Here is a 20,709-nt window from a genome sequence, read left to right as displayed (position 1 = left end):
TGAGGAACACAGAAGCATAAAACTTTCTAGTTGTTGTTGCCAGAATATAAATTAGTTGAGTATGCCATGTCTGTGCTCCCTGTCATAATGAAACCGACTGTTCCACCAGAAAGGAGACTTAGGTGGCACGACGTAGGGGGGCAAATCTGCATTATGCGGGATCAAGAATGCCAGAGTAAATCCATTAGTTGGTTTATAGGGACACATGAGTACATAGAACTGATTGTCTCATTAGACTTTAGTTTTTTTGAAGTGGTTGGTTGGGATATAACCAGATCAAAACTCATAAGATGCATAGAGCTTCAGTGGAAGCACACATTGTATTCCCCTCCACATTGCTCGGTGGGGGTGGGAGGGCGAGGTAACGGGAATTTGACAAAGCTCCTTGCTGGCCTTCTACTATGCCTTGGCAGAGACACAAAAGTGTTGGCATGTCTGCAGATTAAGCACTCTGTCCCAGGCTCTCTTGATTAAAAGTTCTTTGGCCCAGAACATATTTTGCTTCCCTCCAAAATATAAATGTCTCCCTTATGTTTGTCCATATGGCTAAATTTGTGGTATGGTGTAAGCATCTTAGAGAAATGGATTACACCCTGAATTCAGAGGGTTAACCCGATCCTTTCAACTATCACCACATAATGTCCCTGCCATAGAAATAACACGCCACAGTAGGAATGTATAATTAAAGCTTTAATTGCACGCTGTTTTCCTTTTTGTCTTTCCCTGCAGGTGATAGTGGACACTCCCACCAGCCCAGTCACTAGTGGCCTACCGTTATTTTTTGTCATCACAGTAACTGCTGTCAAACAGGTAATACTCTGCCTAATGAGGCAGATCAGTGCTGATAACAGAAATGTTATTAGCTCTCCATTGCAATGCCCTCATTTTCTCATTGTCTTCTGCTGCATTATGCCCCCCACTCTCCATATAACACATTAAATTCTGTTGTCTTTATAACTCCCACATTGTTTTTTTGTATAAAGTACTCAACTAATTCTCTCTTGGGTTCGGTATTAATGTGCTTTGCTGGTGATTGGGGCGAAGATGAAATGGGCTCCTGGGCCGTGTGAGTAAAGGGAGAAAGAATGAGCGAGCCAGGCTATTACAAAGATACAAATTATCAGGGGGAGTGTCCTCTCTGTTGCTGCAACATCCCAGGGTCAGATGCATTGTTTTAGGATCAGCTTTTTAGTTGCTCCACTGCTGGGACTTTGAAATGGACAATAATGAGTGGACTTCCCTGCAAAAATAAAAGGGAATCACTCATATTAGCAGAGCACTTTCAGCCAGGTTTTGATGAGAGATTCCAAGGAGGTCTGCCCAACTTTATTACTGCGACTGAAGTGATTTCTGCTCCCGCTCTTCATTCTCTCCCTGGCATTATTCCTCTATGTTAATCAACCAGACTTTCTCCTCCCATCACCTTTCCCTGTAATCTCACATTTTGGCTCGAGATCAGTGTTGGCAGGGATTGAACTCTTTTTCTACTCTCAGTATCTCTGGTACTTTCATCACTGTATTTTAAGAATAAACCAGATTTAATTTCTTGCTTGACTGCAGAATGTGCATTATTTTGTACCTGGCTTAGTATATCTTCATGATCTGCTGTTTAGTAGTTATTTTGGGCAATTAACCAGTCACCTAACAGAAATTGTTCTTTTGTCATGTTCAGAGGTCATAATTGTGTTCATACGCCACTTTTTCCACATTTTGTGACTTTATATTGATCTCACAGCTCTTAGTGTCTCGTGGGTATTAATGGGTCAGTGAAAGTTTAACATTTTCTGTTTGCTCAGCAGATAAACCAATTTAGTTTTTTTTTGACTCATTGCCACAGGGATATGAGGACTGGCTGCGGCACAAGGCTGACCGTGAGGTGAATGAGTACCGGGTGTCCGTACTAGAGGATGGCCGGAGGATACGGAAAATGAGTGCTAAAATAAAGGTAACTTTTTCCACACACATCCTAACTTGGATCAGTAGGAATAAAAATAATAATCTTTTTGCAGTGAGCAGTAGTTAAAGTGAGAGGGCTGATGATGATCAATATCAATATGTCTTCTGTTGCTGTTCGCTCTCATTTAATGTCAATATGAAGAGTTGGGTTTGCTCTGTTTGTTAAGCAACCTATATGTTTGTTTCAAGACAAACTGGTATTGTTTATACCTTGGGCTTCAGATGCGGGTATACCCAGGTCTCAAGCTGTCACACTACTGTTTTTTTTTCCAGTAAGCAAGCTAAGCTAAAATTAAACTTCCAGGAAATAATTTATTTTAGATGTTCTGCTATTCTTTGTAATAATGAAGCATGGGTCTACTGCCTGCAAACATTCACACTTACACGCCTCTGAATATTAAGCACAGGAAATGCAAAGTCACTGATATTTACAGTTTGCTAAATCCCTGTGAAATCTATGATTCTTTCCAACATTTATGATTCCTATTGCATTTCCAATCCAGTCTATTGTTTTATTTACATTAATCATCGTTGTGCATGTTGTCTGTTATTCTATTTCATTTTGGTGTTTTGCTTATTGTTGTTGGGTCTTTTGTTGTCTTGTGCCTTCAGGTTGGAGATATTGTGGAAGTAGAAGAAGATGAGACCTTTCCCTGTGATCTAATACTGCTGCAGTCCAGCCGAGATGATGGCACATGTTTTGTTACCACAGCAAGTCTGGATGGAGAGTCCAACCATAAAGTGAGATGCACTGCTACTCAGTGCATCTCACTGCACTATATATATATATACCTTGTATCTTCAGAAGGTCTTAGAGTTACAAATGTAACATCATTGAGTCATTACATACTTCTCCTATCTGTTGCATTACTATGTTCATATTCATTTGTCACAGCATTTTAGCATGTATTTTTTAAACTCCCTCTCTTTCTCCGGCTGACGTTACTCAGAACTGGTTTTCGGTTCTTACTCTGCGTTTGTTTGTTCCATCTTCTAGACACACTACACAGTGGCAGACCTAGAGAGTGATCTGCAGTATCTCAGTGCCACCATTGAGTGTGAACAGCCTCAGCCTGACCTTTACAAGTAAGTCAGTCACCAGGTGGCCTCAACAGATCTACACTACATGATTATGATGTCTTTTGAAAATGCTAGCCTGATGTCTAACAATAAGATGAAGATGATACACCAACAGCTGGAATCAGATATTTTTATGCTCTTTATGGAAAGAAATATAACTTTTTTATCACTATTTGACAATAATTCAAGCTCAACTTTCTGTTTGAGATTGGTAACAAACACTATTTTTATTTTCTAAATACCACAAAATTTGACAAAACATTTTAGAGATTTCTTTGAAACGATTGCTCTACGCTATGTGACTTTGGTCAACTATTTAGAATTTCCTTCCACAGGCTTCTCACAATAATTTATTTGAATTTTGACCCATTCCTCCTGACAGAACTGGTGAAACTAATCATATTTTATGCTGAGAAACCTTACTCAATCATAGTTGGCAGTTCTTACTCTGCCGGTCACGATTGACTGGCAAAGTAAATAAAAGCAGCATAAAACAGCTCCATGTTTTATGCTGCTTTGCTCAAACATAAGTTTCTTGTCCGTGAGTCCCTTTACAAATGCTAACCTTTCTAGATTGCTTTTAGAGTTATGTCTTCTTGCTTTCTGGGTGGCTTCTCAGTCCATGACATCATCAGTAGGGTTTTCCCAATTTGTTCATAGACATTGTAGATTTAGTGTACATAAAATTTTAATAAATACATAAAAATGTTCTCTCATTGTGCTGATAATTGGCAAAGATTTAGTTCGATTTAATGTCAGATAGTGAGAGAAGAAGATCATCACTCTTTCTATGCAGTGTATCTAAATATCTGGTTTCAGCAGAATAACAAATCTGTTATTCTGTTTCAGATTTGTCGGCCGTATGCACATTTACAGAAACAGTCAGGAGCCTGATGTGAGGTGAGAGCTCTCTTGCACAGCAATCTCAATCCACTTTAAATGGAGGCAAAATCAAAACATGGTTCCTTAAGCACCCATTTGTTTCCCTTTGCATCTCTAACAAATCACTTCTCTATTGATCCTTCATTGCAAACAAGCATTAACATTAAAACAGGCTGGCAGGGGTTTAGCCACTGCTTCCAAAGCACTCCCACTGGCATTTCTCATTGACTACTTTGTAATAGCCACAAACAAATTCCAGTGTCCTTCTGAAGAGCACTGGGACGGGTGTAAACCTGGACTGCAGCCCCGCTGTCACTGCGTATTTTAGAACAGATGCCAGATGCCCTGCCAGGTTCCCATTTGCAGAGTAGAGGAGTGTGTGGATTCCACAGCTCTTGAATTGCAACACAAGTGTTTAATCCACTGATGTGATTGTGCAGATCTTTAGGCCCAGAAAACCTGCTGCTGAAAGGAGCAAATTTGAAGAACACTCAGAAGATATGTGGTGAGTGAAATGAAAGTGGTGTCACTCAGTGGGCTTTTATGCTGAAAGCTGATCCTTTTTTTTCTCTCTTGTTTTTCTTCTCAAGGTGTTGCAGTTTACACTGGAATGGAGACAAAAATGGCTCTCAACTACCAGGGAAAATCGCAAAAACGTTCCGCTGTGGAGAAGTATGTCTGTAGCGAGAACTGTAGACGGGATTAAACATGTCTGGTTTACTGCTTGTTGTAACTAATGCTGTTATTTCAGGTCTATCAACGCCTTCCTTCTGGTTTACCTTTTCATCCTGGTGAGCAAAGCGCTTGTGTGCACGACACTTAAGTATGTGTGGCAGAGCAAACACGATGAGCCGTGGTACAACGAGAAAACGCAGAAGGAGAGGGACACTAATCAGGTACTGTTAACCCTGTTGTGAAAAACGTCTGTACACGATTTTAAAACTGTTGCAACAAAAGGTCAACCAAAAATGATTTATAAAACATAGTTTATGTTTTAAGCTATAACTTAACAGTGGATTTGTGTAGATCTGCCCTGTCAATAACTAGTTTCTTTATAACAAGGTGACATAGTTATAGTTTCACATTTTGTACACTGTCGTATAAGAAAATGAGCTTTCTTTTGAAAGACAAAAATATTATGTGAAACAAAACAAAATTGTTTATTTTTCAACTCGGTTTAGAAGTCTGTATGACTCAGTTGCATTTACAGAAATTATTATTGCCTAAGATGGAAACACAGATTGTTTTAGACAGTTTGAAAACGATGTGTGTGTCGACCACATGGAATCGAAACAAAATGTGTTGCAGTTTGGGGCTATAATGAGAAAAAAAAAGCTAAACGGTTGAGTAATTTTGCAAGGCAAGTTGTTTGCTAAAGAAATAAATTAAATGTTAAACTGAAACTTTATATTTTTCAGGGTAATTTTCACCTAAATGCAACCTTCTGGAAAGTCTTCAAATTTGTGTTTAGTCACTCTTATTAACCCTGTGGTTAAATAAAACTTTCTAGACTGCAGATGTCCTGACCAGGTGCTTTGGTTTCACTTCAACTTCTAAATGCAAATTTGAAACATCAAATCCTAATACAATGTTGTTGAGCTCTGTAATGTTAAATATTTACTGATGATTGCTTCTACCTTTAGGCCACTGCTCCATCTGTAATGTTTTACACGCTGTGACGCAAAGAAAACTTGTGAATTAGCTGCTGCTTGCCTATATCACAACAGCCTCCTGTCTGTATTTGTTCTTTAGTTAACTGTGAAGGTTGGTCCTTATTTGCTGTATAAACCTTTGTGTGGGGGAGCTGATTTCAGCTGAAAAACAATCTGTTCTCAACACCGAGCACAGTTCAATCAAAATTTCACAAAGTCAACTTCATGAAAAAAAAAAATCAAGTGCCGTTACTGTACTTTTTTCTTTGACATTGTACTGAATGGTGCCGATTTTATTTTATTTTTTGTCATTGGTATTGGCCCACAGTTTTATAAAGTCAGTTTTATAAAGACAAGTTACCCAACATGGTGCCATTATCTTGAAAATGGGGCAGGATTTAGTTTGTCTTGTTCCCGTTTCCCAATAATACAACAATGCTATAGTTTGTGAATTTTTGTTTGCAGTGTTACAAATCAGTCTTTTAAAATAGAAATATTGTAGTTGTAAAAAAAAAATAGTGGTGGGACATGGTGATTATTTGCATTTGCAAAATATATATATTAAAAGTGCTGCAATAATAAAAAAAAAGTTGATTAATAAAGAATTAAACATTTATGATTAATATTTTTAAAACACAAACATATAAAAACATTATGGATTAAAATTGCAACTCAACACAACATCTTTGTTTGCATTTTACATCGCAGCTAAATGCACTACTTTTTAATCTGTATCATCTTGTTTTGTAACTGATCAAATCTAACATGCGAGAGTTTCAACCGTAGAAAAGTTGTTAGTTTTAACGTTTTTGAAATGTGTCTCATCTTAACTTTTTATTTATTCTTTTTTTTTTATCAACAGTACCTAAAAATGTTCACAGACTTCCTGTCCTTCATGGTGCTCTTCAACTTCATCATTCCGGTGTCCATGTACGTCACGGTGGAGATGCAAAAGTTCTTGGGATCCTTTTTCATTACATGGGACAAAGATTTCTTCGACCCTGAAATCCAAGAGGGGGCGCTGGTCAACACATCCGACCTTAATGAGGAGTTGGGACAGGTCAGGCCGCAAGCCACATTCAAATAACACTTTTGATTGACCGTTTTTCTTTTTATGTCATTTCTTGTAACATTGTTATCCAAACATACATTTTTAAGTAAAATGAAAGAATACACATGTGATAGACATTTATTACTAGTCGTGTTGGGCAAAGAATTTTACTTTTGGCTACTTTGCTTTTAATAAAGTAACACAAGGAGTAAAACAAACTGTCGATTAGTAGGGCTACCTGCTCTGGTAGAACCTGCAGGTAGGAGCTTGCCAGATATAACATTATAACAATGTTACTACAACAGGACTGATAGATTATGTTTCACTTCTTTACACATTATAACTGGGTTTAAATTTGTGTAAGCAGAAAAAACTATATATGCACGTTTCCTCTTTCAGCCAGCAGACTGGCAGTGTGCAGCAATATGTAGAGCAAGTGCGGTAATGCACTATACAGCTTCAGTCTCATTATTTTCATTTATTTTTACTTTTACCAATTCTGTCTAATCTATGGTTATATTTGTAATGACTAATATTTAGTACTTTGGATGGAGTAGCTTGTCAACAAATAAGCATTTTTTCCTTGTAATTAATACATTATATTGTGCAGCATGTCAAATTCTTTATTGCATTCCCATGAGGATATTGTATCAATATTTCTATTAAATTAATAAATAAATAAAAACATTTGGGTTTTCTCAACTTTTGTTGCAGAGATTTCAGAAAATTAGCACACTTGAAAAAAAAAATCTAACTTGAATTATGAGTGACTCCTGTTACAGTGAAAAAGAAAAGAAAAAGAACAGATGCATAGCAGTAGATTTGCAACACAATTCATTTTCTTTTTATATATGATCATCACAAAAAGCGCTTTTTTTTAGCAGCTACACTTAGCATTTAAAATAAATACAAGAATTTGCATCTTACCAATTTGATACATGCTGTGCAATTCTTTTTCTAATGTTATTTTTTATTGTTTTATATTTTGTGCTTTCTCCATGGTGTTTACTGCAGGTGGAGTACATCTTCACAGACAAGACTGGCACTCTCACTCAGAACAACATGGAGTTCATAGAGTGCTGCATCGACGGCTTCCAGTACAAGCATGGGGACGGGAGCTCAGAGTTGGACGGGTTTTGCGTCACAGATGGGCCTGTAAACAAAATCCAGCAGAAAGCTGGCAGGGTGAGTGTTGTGTTGCCCCACCATCTGGTACAAGAAGTCAAGCGGGCATGAACATATGATCATTACATAGCTCATTGGTCAGAAAGACCCTTCATAGGTCACCCAGGTGTAGCCTCTGACATGTCGACATATGCAGTTAACATGAAGTGGGAAAAATATTTGCTCTGTAAAGAAGCACCTGATAATTATTTGTTTTGGTAAAAAGTAAATTCAGTCGTATCGTATTGAAGTAAGCTAACTTGTTTGATTCTAGTTTCCTTTAATGGGTTGTATTTTTGTTTTGTTGTTAGGAGAGGGAGGAGCTTTTCCTTCGTGCCCTCTGTCTGTGCCACACTGTCCAGGTAAAGGAGTCTACAAAGCATAGGCAAGACCAGATTGACCAGATTGACCAAATTGACCAGGTCGATGGCTTAGGGGTTGATCAGGCATTTCTGGACCCGCCACAGAAGGAAATGGGCTTCATAGCTTCCTCGCCCGATGAGATTGCTCTGGTTAAGGGAGCTATGAGGTAAAAAAAAAGATGAGCTGTTGTGAAATGATCAATTTGAGTTGATGTTGTTTTTGTACTAATAAATAATTCTTGAAGAAAAAGTAACAAATTCCATGTAATGTTGCATCTCAGCAAATTAGATAAAGATTTCAAGTGTTAATTTCAAGTAATTTAGATGATTGACTGCTAATGAAACACAAAGTTAAGCTGATCAAAGAACAACAAAGGATTATTCTTGTCCGGGCTTCATTTCGCAATCCTTTCAGAGTTGGATTTGTTGCTGTTACAAGTTTTCCTTCCTCCTAATTTTGCATTAATATGCTTTTATACTGAACTCTGAACACTCAGCGTCTTAAACAATATGGTTTTGTGACTATTTACTGTCAAGTCAGCAGTTTCACATGTGATTCACTAAAACGACTATATGTCTGCATTGAGAAACTCTTGAATGATGGTGTGTAATATGTATGTTTTCTAAGATACTTTGAATGTTTAGTAGTTTTAAGACTTAATCATAAAATTTAGGTCAAAGTAAAGCACAAATCACACAAATGCATGACTAAAAAATGGCACATTTTCATACCTTCATCTGCAGGTACGGCTTCACGTTTCTGGGCCTTGAAAGTAAAAACATGAAAATTCTTAACAGGAATAAAGATGTTGAAACGTAAGCCAGTAACATTTGGATAGTCATAATTGATGCCTGTGTATTTTTTAAACTTAATTTCAGTTTTGTGTTACTTGAAGGTATGAACTACTTCATGTGTTAAACTTTGACCCTGTGAGGAGGAGGATGAGTGTAATGGTCAGATCCAAAACAGGTGAGCTGAAGACTTTAATTTGCTGCATTTTTATTTGATTTACTGTTAATTTTCTACATTCACCATGTCTGTAATTGTTTATGTTTGTGTTCAGGTGAAATATTGCTTTTCTGCAAGGGGGCAGATTCTTCTATTTTCCCTCAAGTCAGGCAGGAGGAGGTGGAGACGATACGCATGCATGTGGAACGCAACGCAACCGTGAGTGAAAAAGAAACTGTTGTAGCTTCTTCTCCTAACAATGTCAAGGTTTTCTGAGGTAACATTGTTTTTTCTCTCTCTTCAGGAGGGCTATCGCACATTGTGTGTAGCCTACAAACATCTCAGCGCACAGGAGTACGCCAGGGCGGATGCAGACTTGAGAGAAGCTAGACTGGCTCTCCAGGACAGAGAGGAGAAGCTTATGGCTGTTTACAACCGAGTGGAGACCGATATGATTTTAATAGGAGCTACTGCTGTGGAAGATCAGTGGGTGCTAACTCCACATACTGTAGTCAAACACTGATGAAGTCGCGTTTTAAAATGCATGTCCTGTCATCCAGATCATATTTTACTTTAAAAGGTTTTATAAGTTACAAATGATCTCATTTAAAATCCAAAGCTACTGACACAGTTTTCAATAGAAGTGCCCTTCTGTAATCTTACAGTTAGGAATTCCTTCTGTTAAATTTTCTTTAGCATTATCTTGTGCCCCTAACTCTCCATCATCTTACACTGCCACCATGTGGTTATTTACTGATTCACAATCTTAAGATTTCAAGATGCTAAAACAAATTATTGGTTTTATATGTTACATATTTTCATTAATAACACAAAATTTCCAAAATATTGATTGATCAATTTAGCTCAACTTGTTGGGCACAATTGACATAAATAGCTGTAACTCCTTTTTTGTGCTCATTCTCCTCTAATGTGTCTCTTTTTACCCAAAAGGCTTCAGGATGAGGCAGCACAGACCATGGAAGCTTTGCAGGGAGCAGGCATGAAGGTTTGGGTTCTGACGGGGGACAAGATGGAGACGGCTAAGTCCACCTGCTACGCTTGTGGATTGTTTAAGAAAAACACAGAACTGCTGGAGCTAACGTTGCGCACGCTTGAGGATGGAGGAAGGAGTCGTGAGGAAAGGCTGCATGACCTGTTACTTGAGTACCATAAGAAAGCTGTTCAAGATGCCCCACCCGTGAAATTAGGAATTACTAGGTTGGTATCTTACAACATTATAACCCCTATTCAGTTCCTTGCAAGAAATCCTGAAAGACCTTAAACGTTTTCACATTTTGTCTCATTTCAACCACAAAATTCAATGTGTTTTATGGAGATTTTGTGCGACAGACCAACACAAATCTGCTAAGTGGAAGGAAAATGATTTGCAGTTCTTAAATGTTCTACAAATAAACACCTCAAAAGTGAGATTATATCCAGAGTCACTAATACAGTTATACATGTTTTAAGACGGCTGCGCACATCTAAAGACTAGCATTTTGTCCCATTTTTATTTGCAATGAAGCTCAAGCTCAGATTGGATGGAAAGTGCTTGTGAAAATCATTTTTCAAATTTTCCCATTTTCACTTTGATGCATCTTCTCAGCAACACTGAAAAAAAATAGCAACCCTTTGAATATTATGTTAGTGGAGCAACAAAATGTGAAGAAGTTGGCTTGTGTAAAGTTATCAAAAGGTTTTTGTATCAGAAGTTGTATCTCATTCCTTATTTCCCTGCTGTTTGTTGCAGGAGTTGGTCTGTAGCCGGACATGATTACGGTTTCATCATCGATGGAGCTTCTTTGTCGATGGTTCTCAGCTCTTCCTCTGAACCAAACTCCAGAAGATACAAGAACCTGTTTCTGCAGATCTGTCAGAACTGCACGGCTGTTCTCTGCTGCCGCATGGCCCCTCTGCAGAAGGCTCAGGTCAGATCCAGTTATTTCAATAAACTTGATTTATCAGTTTTACAGCAAACGCTTGGCAACATGTAGCTCTCTGTTTTATTCCCATCTGTAGATTGTTAAACTGGTGAAGAACTCCAAAGGCAACCCAATTACTCTTTCCATTGGTGATGGAGCAAACGATGTTAGCATGATCTTGGAAGCTCATGTTGGCATTGGTAAGAAATCAATGTAAATGTGGAGAACTGCTATCATTTGGTGCAGGTTACGTTGACCCTCTGAATATTTTTGTCTTTGTTTGGCCCTGGTGTTTCAGGTATTAAAGGAAAAGAGGGTCGGCAGGCAGTGAAGAACAGTGATTACGCTATACCCAAACTCAAACACCTCAAGAAACTTTTGTTGGCTCATGGACATCTTTACTACGTTCGCATTGCACACCTAGTGCAGTACTTCTTTTACAAGGTAACCAAAACTGCCTTTTTAATGTTCTAATGACTTGTTGTATTTATCTTTAAAACATGAATTTATCAGTTACTTTTTGCGAAAAATAACAAAACAAGAAACGTTTGAGTTAAAATCAAACTACTCATAACTTTGAACAACTTTTTCTTATCAATTTTTCCACAGAATCTTTGCTTCATCTTACCTCAGTTTTTGTACCAGTTCTTCTGTGGATATTCCCAGCAAGTGAGTTTTTTTCTCAACAATGAGGTTTGAAAATGTGGCTGAGACCGTTTCCCTCAAATTACCCCACCCCCACTGGCCCTGTGACCTTTGACCTCTGTTGAAATAGTAATAATAATTCATACATCCCAATCCTTCCTCTGCTATTCTTTCTTGTGACCCACAAACAGATCTGTTATAAGTTCCTGAAAGTAATATTCATGCTTCCTCGGATGGGTTCCTTTTAAGACATATAGATGTTTTGAGTTTTTTTCTACTCCTTTATATTAATCCCCAGTCACCCCACCCCTTCTCCTCCTTCCTGCGTCCTTCCCCTTCAACCCTTCCTCCTGCTCCGTCCTCCCCAGCCCCTGTACGATGCAGCCTATCTGACGATGTACAACATCTGCTTCACCTCTATGCCCATCCTGGCTTACAGCCTTTTGGAGCAGCACATTTGCATTGAGGTTCTTTTGGAACACTCCACCCTCTACAGGTAAGTTGGTGGTATTGCACCTTTTAAAAGTCTTGGTCTTGTAAAATTAAACAATCAGCCTTTAACAATTTTCCCAAATCCATTATACAGACAAGCTTAACTAAGTATACCTAACTACTGAGTTTATTAACGACTGAATAAATGTATAAATGAAAGCCTTTCTCGTAACCATGCAGTGAACTTTATTGAAGTTTGGTTCATCTTTGAAAGTGTTTTCCATGCCAGGAAAGCAACCAATTTAAATTAACTCTACCAGTTCTCCCAGTAAGAGTAGTTAAATATGATGAGTCTGGATGATGGCTACAGAAGTTATGTGGTTGACATAGGACATTTAAGAAGATGTGGGAGTGTGTGTATATTTCAGCCTTAATATATAATTTTGGCAGTGGATTTGAGAAAATACGCCAAAGATTCAAACTTGTTCATCCAGTTCTTTTTTTTTTTTTTAATCACTGCAGTTTTATCTTGTCTATTCATTAATTTTATGCTGAAAAACTTTTCAAATTTAACAATAAAACTTCATATTCATGCAGATGAATGCTTGTAAACCTTTGGGTAGAGCTTTAAGTTCAGCCTTTGTAAAATAAAGGTTTGGTTTTTGTCCCTCAGCTCCACTTTTATAATGCTTCTAATAAAAAAAAAAACAATTAGAAAGATATATTTACAAGTATTTAAAAGCTACTTAATTAACTCTAAACAATATACCCTGGACTCACTCTTGTAAATTTCTATAGCGGGGCTGGATGATGTTTTTTTTCTCCCTTTTAATTCATTTCAGAGACATTGCTAAGAATGCAATGTTGCGGTGGAAGCTATTCCTTTATTGGACTGCGCTTGGAGTCTTCCACGGATTAGTCTTCTTCTTTGGTGTTCGGTTTTTGTTCAGTAACCCAGCTCTGCAGGACAACGGCCAGGTTTGATTTCTCTCAACTGCTGAACATAAATGAGACAAACCGATCGATTAATCTCCGTCTCCTCACCAAAACCTGTTTGTCTTTTTTGGATCCAGGTTTTTGGAAACTGGTCATATGGAACGATTGTGTTCACTGTCCTCGTCTTCACTGTTACGCTAAAGGTAAATGTATTCCCTGTTCTACGCTGTAACTTTAACACAAACAAGAGACTGAAAGTAGAGTGAAATTAGGATTTTGTGGCGTAAACATGTATTTTCTGTGTAGTTTTTAATCACTTTCTCTTGTTTTTTACAGCTGGCTCTGGACACACGGCATTGGACATGGATCAACCACTTTGTAATATGGGGCTCCCTGGCTTTTTATGTGTTTTTCAGCTTCTTCTGGGGAGGAATCATATGGTCAGAAAATTCACGCAAAAGTTTGTTGCAGCCGACCTTTAGTCAGCTATCAGAAACGAATAATGTGACCTGAAGTGTGTATTCTTCTGCAGGCCTTTCCTGAAGCACCAGCGTTTGTACTTTGTGTTCGCCAACATGCTGAGCTCTGTGTCAGCGTGGCTCGTCATCATCTTGCTCATCCTCCTCAGTTTACTGCCAGAGATCCTGTTTGTGGTGCTCCGCAAGCCCCGTGGACCCCACGCTCGACAGGTAACGCTGAACTGCACGTACGCACACATAGATTTTCATTTTCTGTGTACTTTCAACGCTCACTTTAGCAAATGAATTTGTTCTCTCAGGGCTATGTTGGTACATTTTCTAGTTGAGTCATTTGAAAAACTTTTTGAAGGATGATTTATGAGTGATATTTACAGCTAATGCTAAGTTTCACATGTAGCTGTTATGACTAGCTATCTCTAAAGTACATGCATAACATAATACAGAACTTACTTGCAGTTTTAAAATTTAAGATAGAAAACCAAATATTACATCAGCTTTGCTGATGTAATATTTTGGTTGCTGACATCTACTGATGTTTTATAACCACCTGCTGGACACAATCAATTCATCTATTTCAACATTTAGTGCTACGAGTTCAGTAGGCTCAAATTTTCGAATACTTTTTGCACATGTATCAAGATCAGACTTCAGATTTGAAATCTCTGATAGTTTTCCATTTCTGTATTTTTCAATGTAGCAAAATCAAGCATGAAAAACTGTTTGAAGATCTTTTTAAATTAATATATTTTTAGATTGCATAATTGTGCAGAATGCACCCATCAACTTAGTTTGTGTGTTTTTTTTTCAAAGTGGGTTTCTGTGAAATTATTCGCAGTAAAAACTGTATTTGTTGAAAAATTAGGTACTTTCTACATTTGAGCCTGGAAAATTGAGTAATTTTGAATTTGTTGGAAATTTTGTAGGAGGTAAAGCATTATTAAAAGTTTTTTGACCTTCAAAATGCAGAGAAGAGTCACTCATAGTAATTGATTGAACCAAGTAAATGTCCACAAATCTTTCCAGTTTCCATCCTGAGAGCCTTATGTTTGCACTGGAATAACAGGTTACATTTGCTGGAGTCTTTGGGGTATTTTATCATTTTTACTCTTAAAAACCATCATTGAAAATGTAAGATTTGCTTGATTTTGTAGGACTGTTCCATCTATGATTAACTGATTTTCTTCCAGTCTAATTTTCAAGTTCTTGGTTCTCCATTTTACCTTGACTTTTTTTAGTTTCCAATCTGACTTCTCTGCTTTCACAGATTCTTACCTGTCACCTTCCTATTTTTCCTTCTCTTCCTTTCTGTACTTTCCTCCCCAAAGATGAAGCATCGCCTTCCGTCCTCGGGGACTTCTACTATCTTCATGCTGTCTCAGACAGCTAGCACTCACAGCTTCTCATGGAGCGACTGAGGTCTCCTGTTTTCTCTCTGTTGACATTTAAACTTTATTCTCGTTCTGAGGATTTTCTGTTTGCTTGGAAACGTGCTTGTTTCCTTCTCACTGTGTCCTCCCTCTCCCACTGTCTCCTTCCTGATATTAATTTACTCAAGCTGTCTTGGAAGCCTCTGTTTTAAACATTGACTCAAATGGCTTAATCTAGTTATAATTTATTAAATTGGGAGGAGTGGTGTGCTGCCAGCTCTTCCTGCAGTGTGGAGTAGGACAGGGAGTCTGTGCTGAGCGTGCAGTCAGTCTTTCATCCTTGTCTGTCCAGTTTTATTATTCAGTGTCTCCTCCCAGCTGCCTTGCTGCTCCAATGCCTGCTGCCTCTGCATGTCCCGTCGGGTGACTGCAGCACCTCAAAGCACCCAAATGCAACTGCATGAGGCACGAGTCCACAACCTCATCTTGGATCCTCAACCCACAGCCCACAGCTTTTTCTGTGTTTAGTCTCATGAATTTTGTTTTGTAAAATATCCAACTATATGAAAAAAATACATTACAAAAAATTGTTTAACTGAAGTTTTTTTTTTTTTTTTTTTTTTTTGCCCAGAGTTGTCTAGTAAGACACATAGACTAACTTTTATTGCCCATTTGTCTTCTTTTAGTCTCTTGTGAATGTATATGTGTGTGTGTAAGTGTGCTAGAGGAAGGAGAATACGGAGAAAGAGAAGCATGTTTGTGCCTGGCGGCGTAGTGAAGTCAACAGTGTGTTCTGCCTCACCCTTCTAGAAAAAGTCCAGTGCGGGGGACCCCCAGTCTCCCCAGTCTACAGACAGGCCCCTGCTCACGAGAACCTTTTCAGATGAATCCAATACTATCATTTAAACAGGTACCAGCCCACTTTTAGGTCATTCAACTTAATCAGGGACTCACGTCTGATTTTAAACCCCTCTCGCTGCCCATCTTATTTTTAATGCTAAGTTCTAATAAGGTAATCAAAACCCAAATGGCCTATAAACCATATTTAATAATGACCAAGTGTTTTTCTTCTTGTGTGTGTTGTGTAAGCTGGATTAGGCTGGCTGAAGAGAGGCACTTATTATATTTCTGTCATTCTAGACCAAAACTTTTCTATGATATGGTTAAATAATGCATGTATTTCATCTATGATTGGAAAGTTGGGTTCACATTTTTGCACAGACACATGCTCCTTTCAGCCTTCCTTTCGATGCAAAGCTTACATTTCTATTTGCATGTGCTTCTTATGTCTCCGTCTTTATTTACTTTCTTCCGGTCAGTTGTTTTCCTGATTTGGAGTCTGAGCTGTCCTTCTTTTTCCTTCCTGTCTCCTGGTGTCAAACCACAGGGCTGGTCACTGCCCTGTGGCATTCATGTGCCATTTGCAATGTTGCCTTTGTTTCTTTGGGTTGGGTCGTCTCTGTTATTCACCATCTGCTTATTTGTTTGGTAAATAATGGATGCATTTGTGCTTGTTATCCTTGGGTTTGGTGCATGAAGTTGACGCAAACCTAGCCTAAATGTTGCTGAATTATATGGTGCAGACATCCAAATTACAAATAAAACAAATGGAGAAAACTTCCGAAAACTCCTTTGTCCCTCAATGTGTTTTCATAGAGCCATGCTGAAGGATTTTTACCAACTGAATTATTTTACATCTTGTCTTTTTACAGTCACAAACTTTAAAGTCTTTAAAGATTGTATGTAACACAAAGATAAGCATGATTACACACTGGAAGGAAACCCTGTTTTTAATTACACCGATAAAAATCAGAAACTTGTATTACAATATTTGCTCCCCTTTTACTCTGATACCTCAAAGTGAAATCTATTTCAGCCAATTACTGTTAGGATTCAGCTGTTCAGTGAAGTCTTCAGAGGTTTGTTAGAGGACATTGATGGACACCAGACAGGTCAGGAAAATAGCTGTGGCGTGTTTTGAGAGATGCTCGTGTTATGAGACGACGTCCCAAACTTGGATAGATGTGATAAACAATATTGGTAGATAATAATACATTTGATAGAACATTCAATAATTTCACTGAGTTCTGACCCAGAGCCACAAATTATTCTGGGGGATGTAGGCATAGGACAGACTTTAGCCACTAACCTTCTCACAACCAGCTGAGCAAAGTTGGTGGCATGAACGCACTCTCTCTCTCTTTGGTTACCTAGCAACAACCTGTTGAGTAACTTGCGCAGCAGCAGTTCAAGGTTTCGCCTCCGTGCTTCATAACTGTAAAAATTTTAAAACAACAGTGTGGAGTGAAGGGAGAAAATGAGTGCAGCCGCGAGAGAGGAAAGTGGATAAAACATTGAAAAGATTACGCCACCAGTTTTGCAGAGTTTCAGATGTTTAAAACAAAATCTAATCAATAATTATTGATATCGACTGATGTGAAACCTTTATATCGTGAAACGTTTTTCAGTTATATCCAATGTCCAAAGCAATTTTTCATCCTCATCCCAGTTCTGCACTAATCTGATTTGGTCTCTTACATAAAATCACAATAATTTTCTTAGAAGATTGTAAAAGACAAAATGTTAAAAAAAAAATCAGTCAGTAACCTAACAGGACATTGTACATTTAGATACCCGTCTGTCCCATGAGCATAATGCTCCTGGTCACACTTCACTGCCACTGTTCACCAGTGGCTGCCTAGCAGTAGCACACTGCTTCTTGTAAGAATGTTTGACTTTTAATCTGGTTTTTATTCTCCCTGTAGCTGGCAGAGGGTGGCCTCCTACAAGCATCCAGGTAAACCTCAACAGCAGTGCTAGCTATGTGTCGTGATCTGCCATCTGAGCTTCAATAGATCAGCTGACATGAGGGGAAATGGGATGATTTTCTTTACTAATGTGTGTCAGCTATCGGTGGTGGTGATGCTGTAATCACTGTAGCTTCCTTCTTCATTGTTTTGTAGCCACTCACTGTTGATTCTGTGGTGTTTTAAGCTCGTTACATGGCTCAATTTTCTCCCGTTGTCTCCAGCTCCTGATTGAAAGCGCAAAGTAAAAGTCTGTCGTCTTGTGTTGTTTCCAGATCGCTGCTGTCACACCACTTTCCTACAAGCACCTGAAGGAGCGCGAGTAAAAGGCAGCCTGGACACGCCACTGAAATCCTCATTTTGATTTTCTTTCATAGTGAAAGCAACTTCAAAGGGTGGAGAAATATTAAAAGATGAAACAAGAGATCAAGATGAAGAGAATGAAAAAGATCATGGAAATTTAAAGACTTGGGGGGAGAAGTTGAAATTGCTTTTGAAGTCTTTTGACTTCTGTTCCTTTTTATTCGTCAGTCACGTTGCCCAGCGCATGCCTGCAGAGCAGTGCTCTTCTATATTTTATAAAAATAACTCCGATGATGGGCATGAGTCTTCTTCCTTTTACTTTTTTGATATTTGCTTACAAATAAGCGCTGCCTTGCCAGTAGCTCAGTACAACTACTTTAATCCATTAAGCAGTTGTAATATCCACTCCAAGAATGGTACATCTGCATGAAGGCTAAAGAAAAAGAAAAAAAAACACTTCTCTGATATTTAGTCACTGTGTTTTGCAAATCTTTTTTTTCAAATTTAATCGCTGCACTTGTATTTTTGCAATATTTTTTTTTTCCCTTTTCTTTAATTGTTTTAATATTTAATTAAATATTCACACCTTCCAATCCAAATCATTCCAGGTAAAACATTACAAAATGTGATATCAGTGTAGCTGAAAGCAGCACACAGACTGTTAGTGTAGTTTTTGCTTATTTCCTTGTTTTTGTGGATAAAGGGGAGTTTCAACTGATAATTTATGAGAAAGGTCAAATATTATCACTCAGCCCAAAAAGTGTGTTTGTGTGAGATTGAGCAATAGATTCAAGACTCAAAGTACGCTCCAGCAATGAAACGTTACTTGGCGAGTGAGCTGAAATCTTCCAGCCTCAAAGATAATTTAATAGGTTCCAGCAGGAGATAAGAAAACTAATATATACATAGCTTAGACATGTATGTTAACATCTGCTCAAAGCCAAAATGATGATGAAAGTAGTGCAATCAGGTTGGGCCTTTGTGGTGACAGGCCTGTGTGCATATCGTGTGTTTGTGTTGTACAGAAGTGCATACATGTGTTGGATGAGAATAGCCACAAATGCCTGTGCGTAAAGAAGCGCAGGTGTACTTGAACTTCGTTGATTCGGGTCAGTTTGACATTTTCTGCACTATTAGGGAAACTGGTTACTTTGTGATGAATTTGGTGATGTTAGTTATAATCAAACCACATGCATATGGTATCTGTTAGATAAGAAAATGTCACGTAGCCAATAATCATCCCACACTGTACACAAAAATAAGATATTTATAATCGTCGGTGTCTATATTTTGTCTCCTTGGATGAGTTTCGGTTTGAAAGTGTTTGAGCATAATCAGCACAGCTTAAAGTCACTGTGAGGTGCTGATAGCGTGAACTGTTCGCATTTCATCCTTTAACTTTTAATCTGTAGTTCTTTATACATTCCATCCAAACATAACATGATTTCAGACACTTTGATACTCTTTTTGTAATATCTTTTACTTTCTCTCGTTATCATATTAAATCTACTTGCCATATTTATTATTAAGTGTAATTTTTCTCACTGAGGTTATATTTTTATTACATGTATCTTTTTATTAGTCAGAGAATGTTAAGCTTTGTACCAGTGGAGCTCATGTGTTGTTGTCCGGCTCTAACTCGAGACAATATCAGTCCCATTCAGTAGTCTGTGTTGTGTCTGTAAAGACCAGGCAGCCCCTTCCCAATTCACTCCCCAACTCCTCAATTCAATATCCATTTCTGTTTATCTTCCTATGTGAAGTACAGTCCTGGCCATAGGTTTACATATACTCACTGTGGGCTTAATGTGACGTTAATTTGAAGCTTTATAGATAGTGGTGGGACTTGTATCGGATATTTTTAATTATGTTGGATATATACATGGATATTTTGTGGCACTTCTGTAATGGCGATAAGCATTATAATTAAAATAAAAACTATTTATTATGCATTTTATTTTGGAAAGCTTTAATATTCTTGAAAAATATTCCCACTTCTTCAGGACACTACTTACTTAAAAACCTCCTTTATAACTCTAGAGTGCACATTTAATCTTTTTTTTCTCCTTATATTCATTGATTCTCTCTGGGAACAAACAGTGGAAAAAATAGCAAAACATCAATAACATTTCTAAACATGCAATCAGTTTTCTTTAGTTTTTCATTTAAGATCATATCACTGATAAAAATCATAATTTTCATTATAAGAAATTTTTCAATATAAATGCCCACCCCTGTTTATAAAGTAAATTTATATGACGTGTTTTTCGTCCAAAATGGAAGCATGCTAAGGCATGTATGGTGATTTTTAACAACAAAAAATGTGCACAAATTGAAATTGTGTATTCAAACACCCCCATGAATGTGTGTATTCTACCAAGGCCCACCTAAATCATATTCTCTTTGTAATTGTCAAAGAGAATATAAATTAGTCACTTTGATATTTAGCTACATGCAGTTCTTTACTATTCATTGGTTTCCCATCCTATGTCCTTCTTTCCGATTAATTCTTCGGTTTTCAATGGGACTGAAGTGAGGCTCATTCAGGATGTTTGTACTTTACCTTCCAGATCTAGTTTTGACGTGTTTGAGGTGAATTCAAGATGAAAGTATTGCTGTATTTACATTACGCATCGCAAAACATTGACAGGATGAATCTGTTATTTTTATGTTACTTTTACTATTAGTTTCCTTTACCCTGTTAAGAGTGAAACATGTATTT

At 37.8% G+C, this 20,709-nt stretch overlaps 1 protein-coding gene across 5 annotated transcripts in view; it reads left to right on the top strand.

Moving 5' to 3' along the window:
- Window positions 1-19,930, top strand: part of LOC129360437 (phospholipid-transporting ATPase IG-like) — a 48,792-nt gene extending 28,862 nt beyond the window's left edge. The window contains exons 4-31 of one of the 5 annotated variants that reach the window (XM_055030653.1): window positions 730-810; window positions 1,838-1,945; window positions 2,569-2,697; window positions 2,954-3,042; window positions 3,886-3,936; window positions 4,359-4,423; window positions 4,509-4,590; window positions 4,670-4,814; window positions 6,433-6,630; window positions 7,636-7,806; window positions 8,097-8,314; window positions 8,892-8,963; window positions 9,044-9,117; window positions 9,212-9,315; window positions 9,401-9,582; window positions 10,048-10,314; window positions 10,847-11,024; window positions 11,116-11,218; window positions 11,317-11,462; window positions 11,628-11,687; window positions 12,032-12,159; window positions 12,938-13,073; window positions 13,169-13,234; window positions 13,368-13,471; window positions 13,564-13,720; window positions 15,688-15,787; window positions 17,643-17,674; window positions 17,960-19,930. In XM_055030653.1, coding sequence (XP_054886628.1) covers window positions 730-810; window positions 1,838-1,945; window positions 2,569-2,697; window positions 2,954-3,042; window positions 3,886-3,936; window positions 4,359-4,423; window positions 4,509-4,590; window positions 4,670-4,814; window positions 6,433-6,630; window positions 7,636-7,806; window positions 8,097-8,314; window positions 8,892-8,963; window positions 9,044-9,117; window positions 9,212-9,315; window positions 9,401-9,582; window positions 10,048-10,314; window positions 10,847-11,024; window positions 11,116-11,218; window positions 11,317-11,462; window positions 11,628-11,687; window positions 12,032-12,159; window positions 12,938-13,073; window positions 13,169-13,234; window positions 13,368-13,471; window positions 13,564-13,720; window positions 15,688-15,783 — 3,210 coding nt within the window. In that variant the 3' untranslated portion in view covers window positions 15,784-15,787; window positions 17,643-17,674; window positions 17,960-19,930. Of the gene's footprint in view, window positions 1-729; window positions 811-1,837; window positions 1,946-2,568; window positions 2,698-2,953; window positions 3,043-3,885; window positions 3,937-4,358; window positions 4,424-4,508; window positions 4,591-4,669; window positions 4,815-6,432; window positions 6,631-7,635; window positions 7,807-8,096; window positions 8,315-8,891; window positions 8,964-9,043; window positions 9,118-9,211; window positions 9,316-9,400; window positions 9,583-10,047; window positions 10,315-10,846; window positions 11,025-11,115; window positions 11,219-11,316; window positions 11,463-11,627; window positions 11,688-12,031; window positions 12,160-12,937; window positions 13,074-13,168; window positions 13,235-13,367; window positions 13,472-13,563; window positions 13,721-14,835; window positions 14,927-15,687; window positions 15,788-17,642; window positions 17,675-17,959 lie in introns of those variants that run through there. The other 4 variants (XM_055030655.1, XM_055030654.1, XM_055030656.1 and 1 more) reach the window with 4 other exon arrangements.
- Window positions 19,931-20,709: the final 779 nt, after the last annotated feature.

Source organism: Poeciliopsis prolifica, unplaced genomic scaffold (assembly GCF_027474105.1).
Source record: "Poeciliopsis prolifica strain line A6 unplaced genomic scaffold, Auburn_PproV2 SCAFFOLD006, whole genome shotgun sequence".
Classification (NCBI taxonomy): domain Eukaryota; kingdom Metazoa; phylum Chordata; class Actinopteri; order Cyprinodontiformes; family Poeciliidae; genus Poeciliopsis; species Poeciliopsis prolifica.
This window is presented reverse-complemented; position numbering and strand designations above follow the sequence as displayed.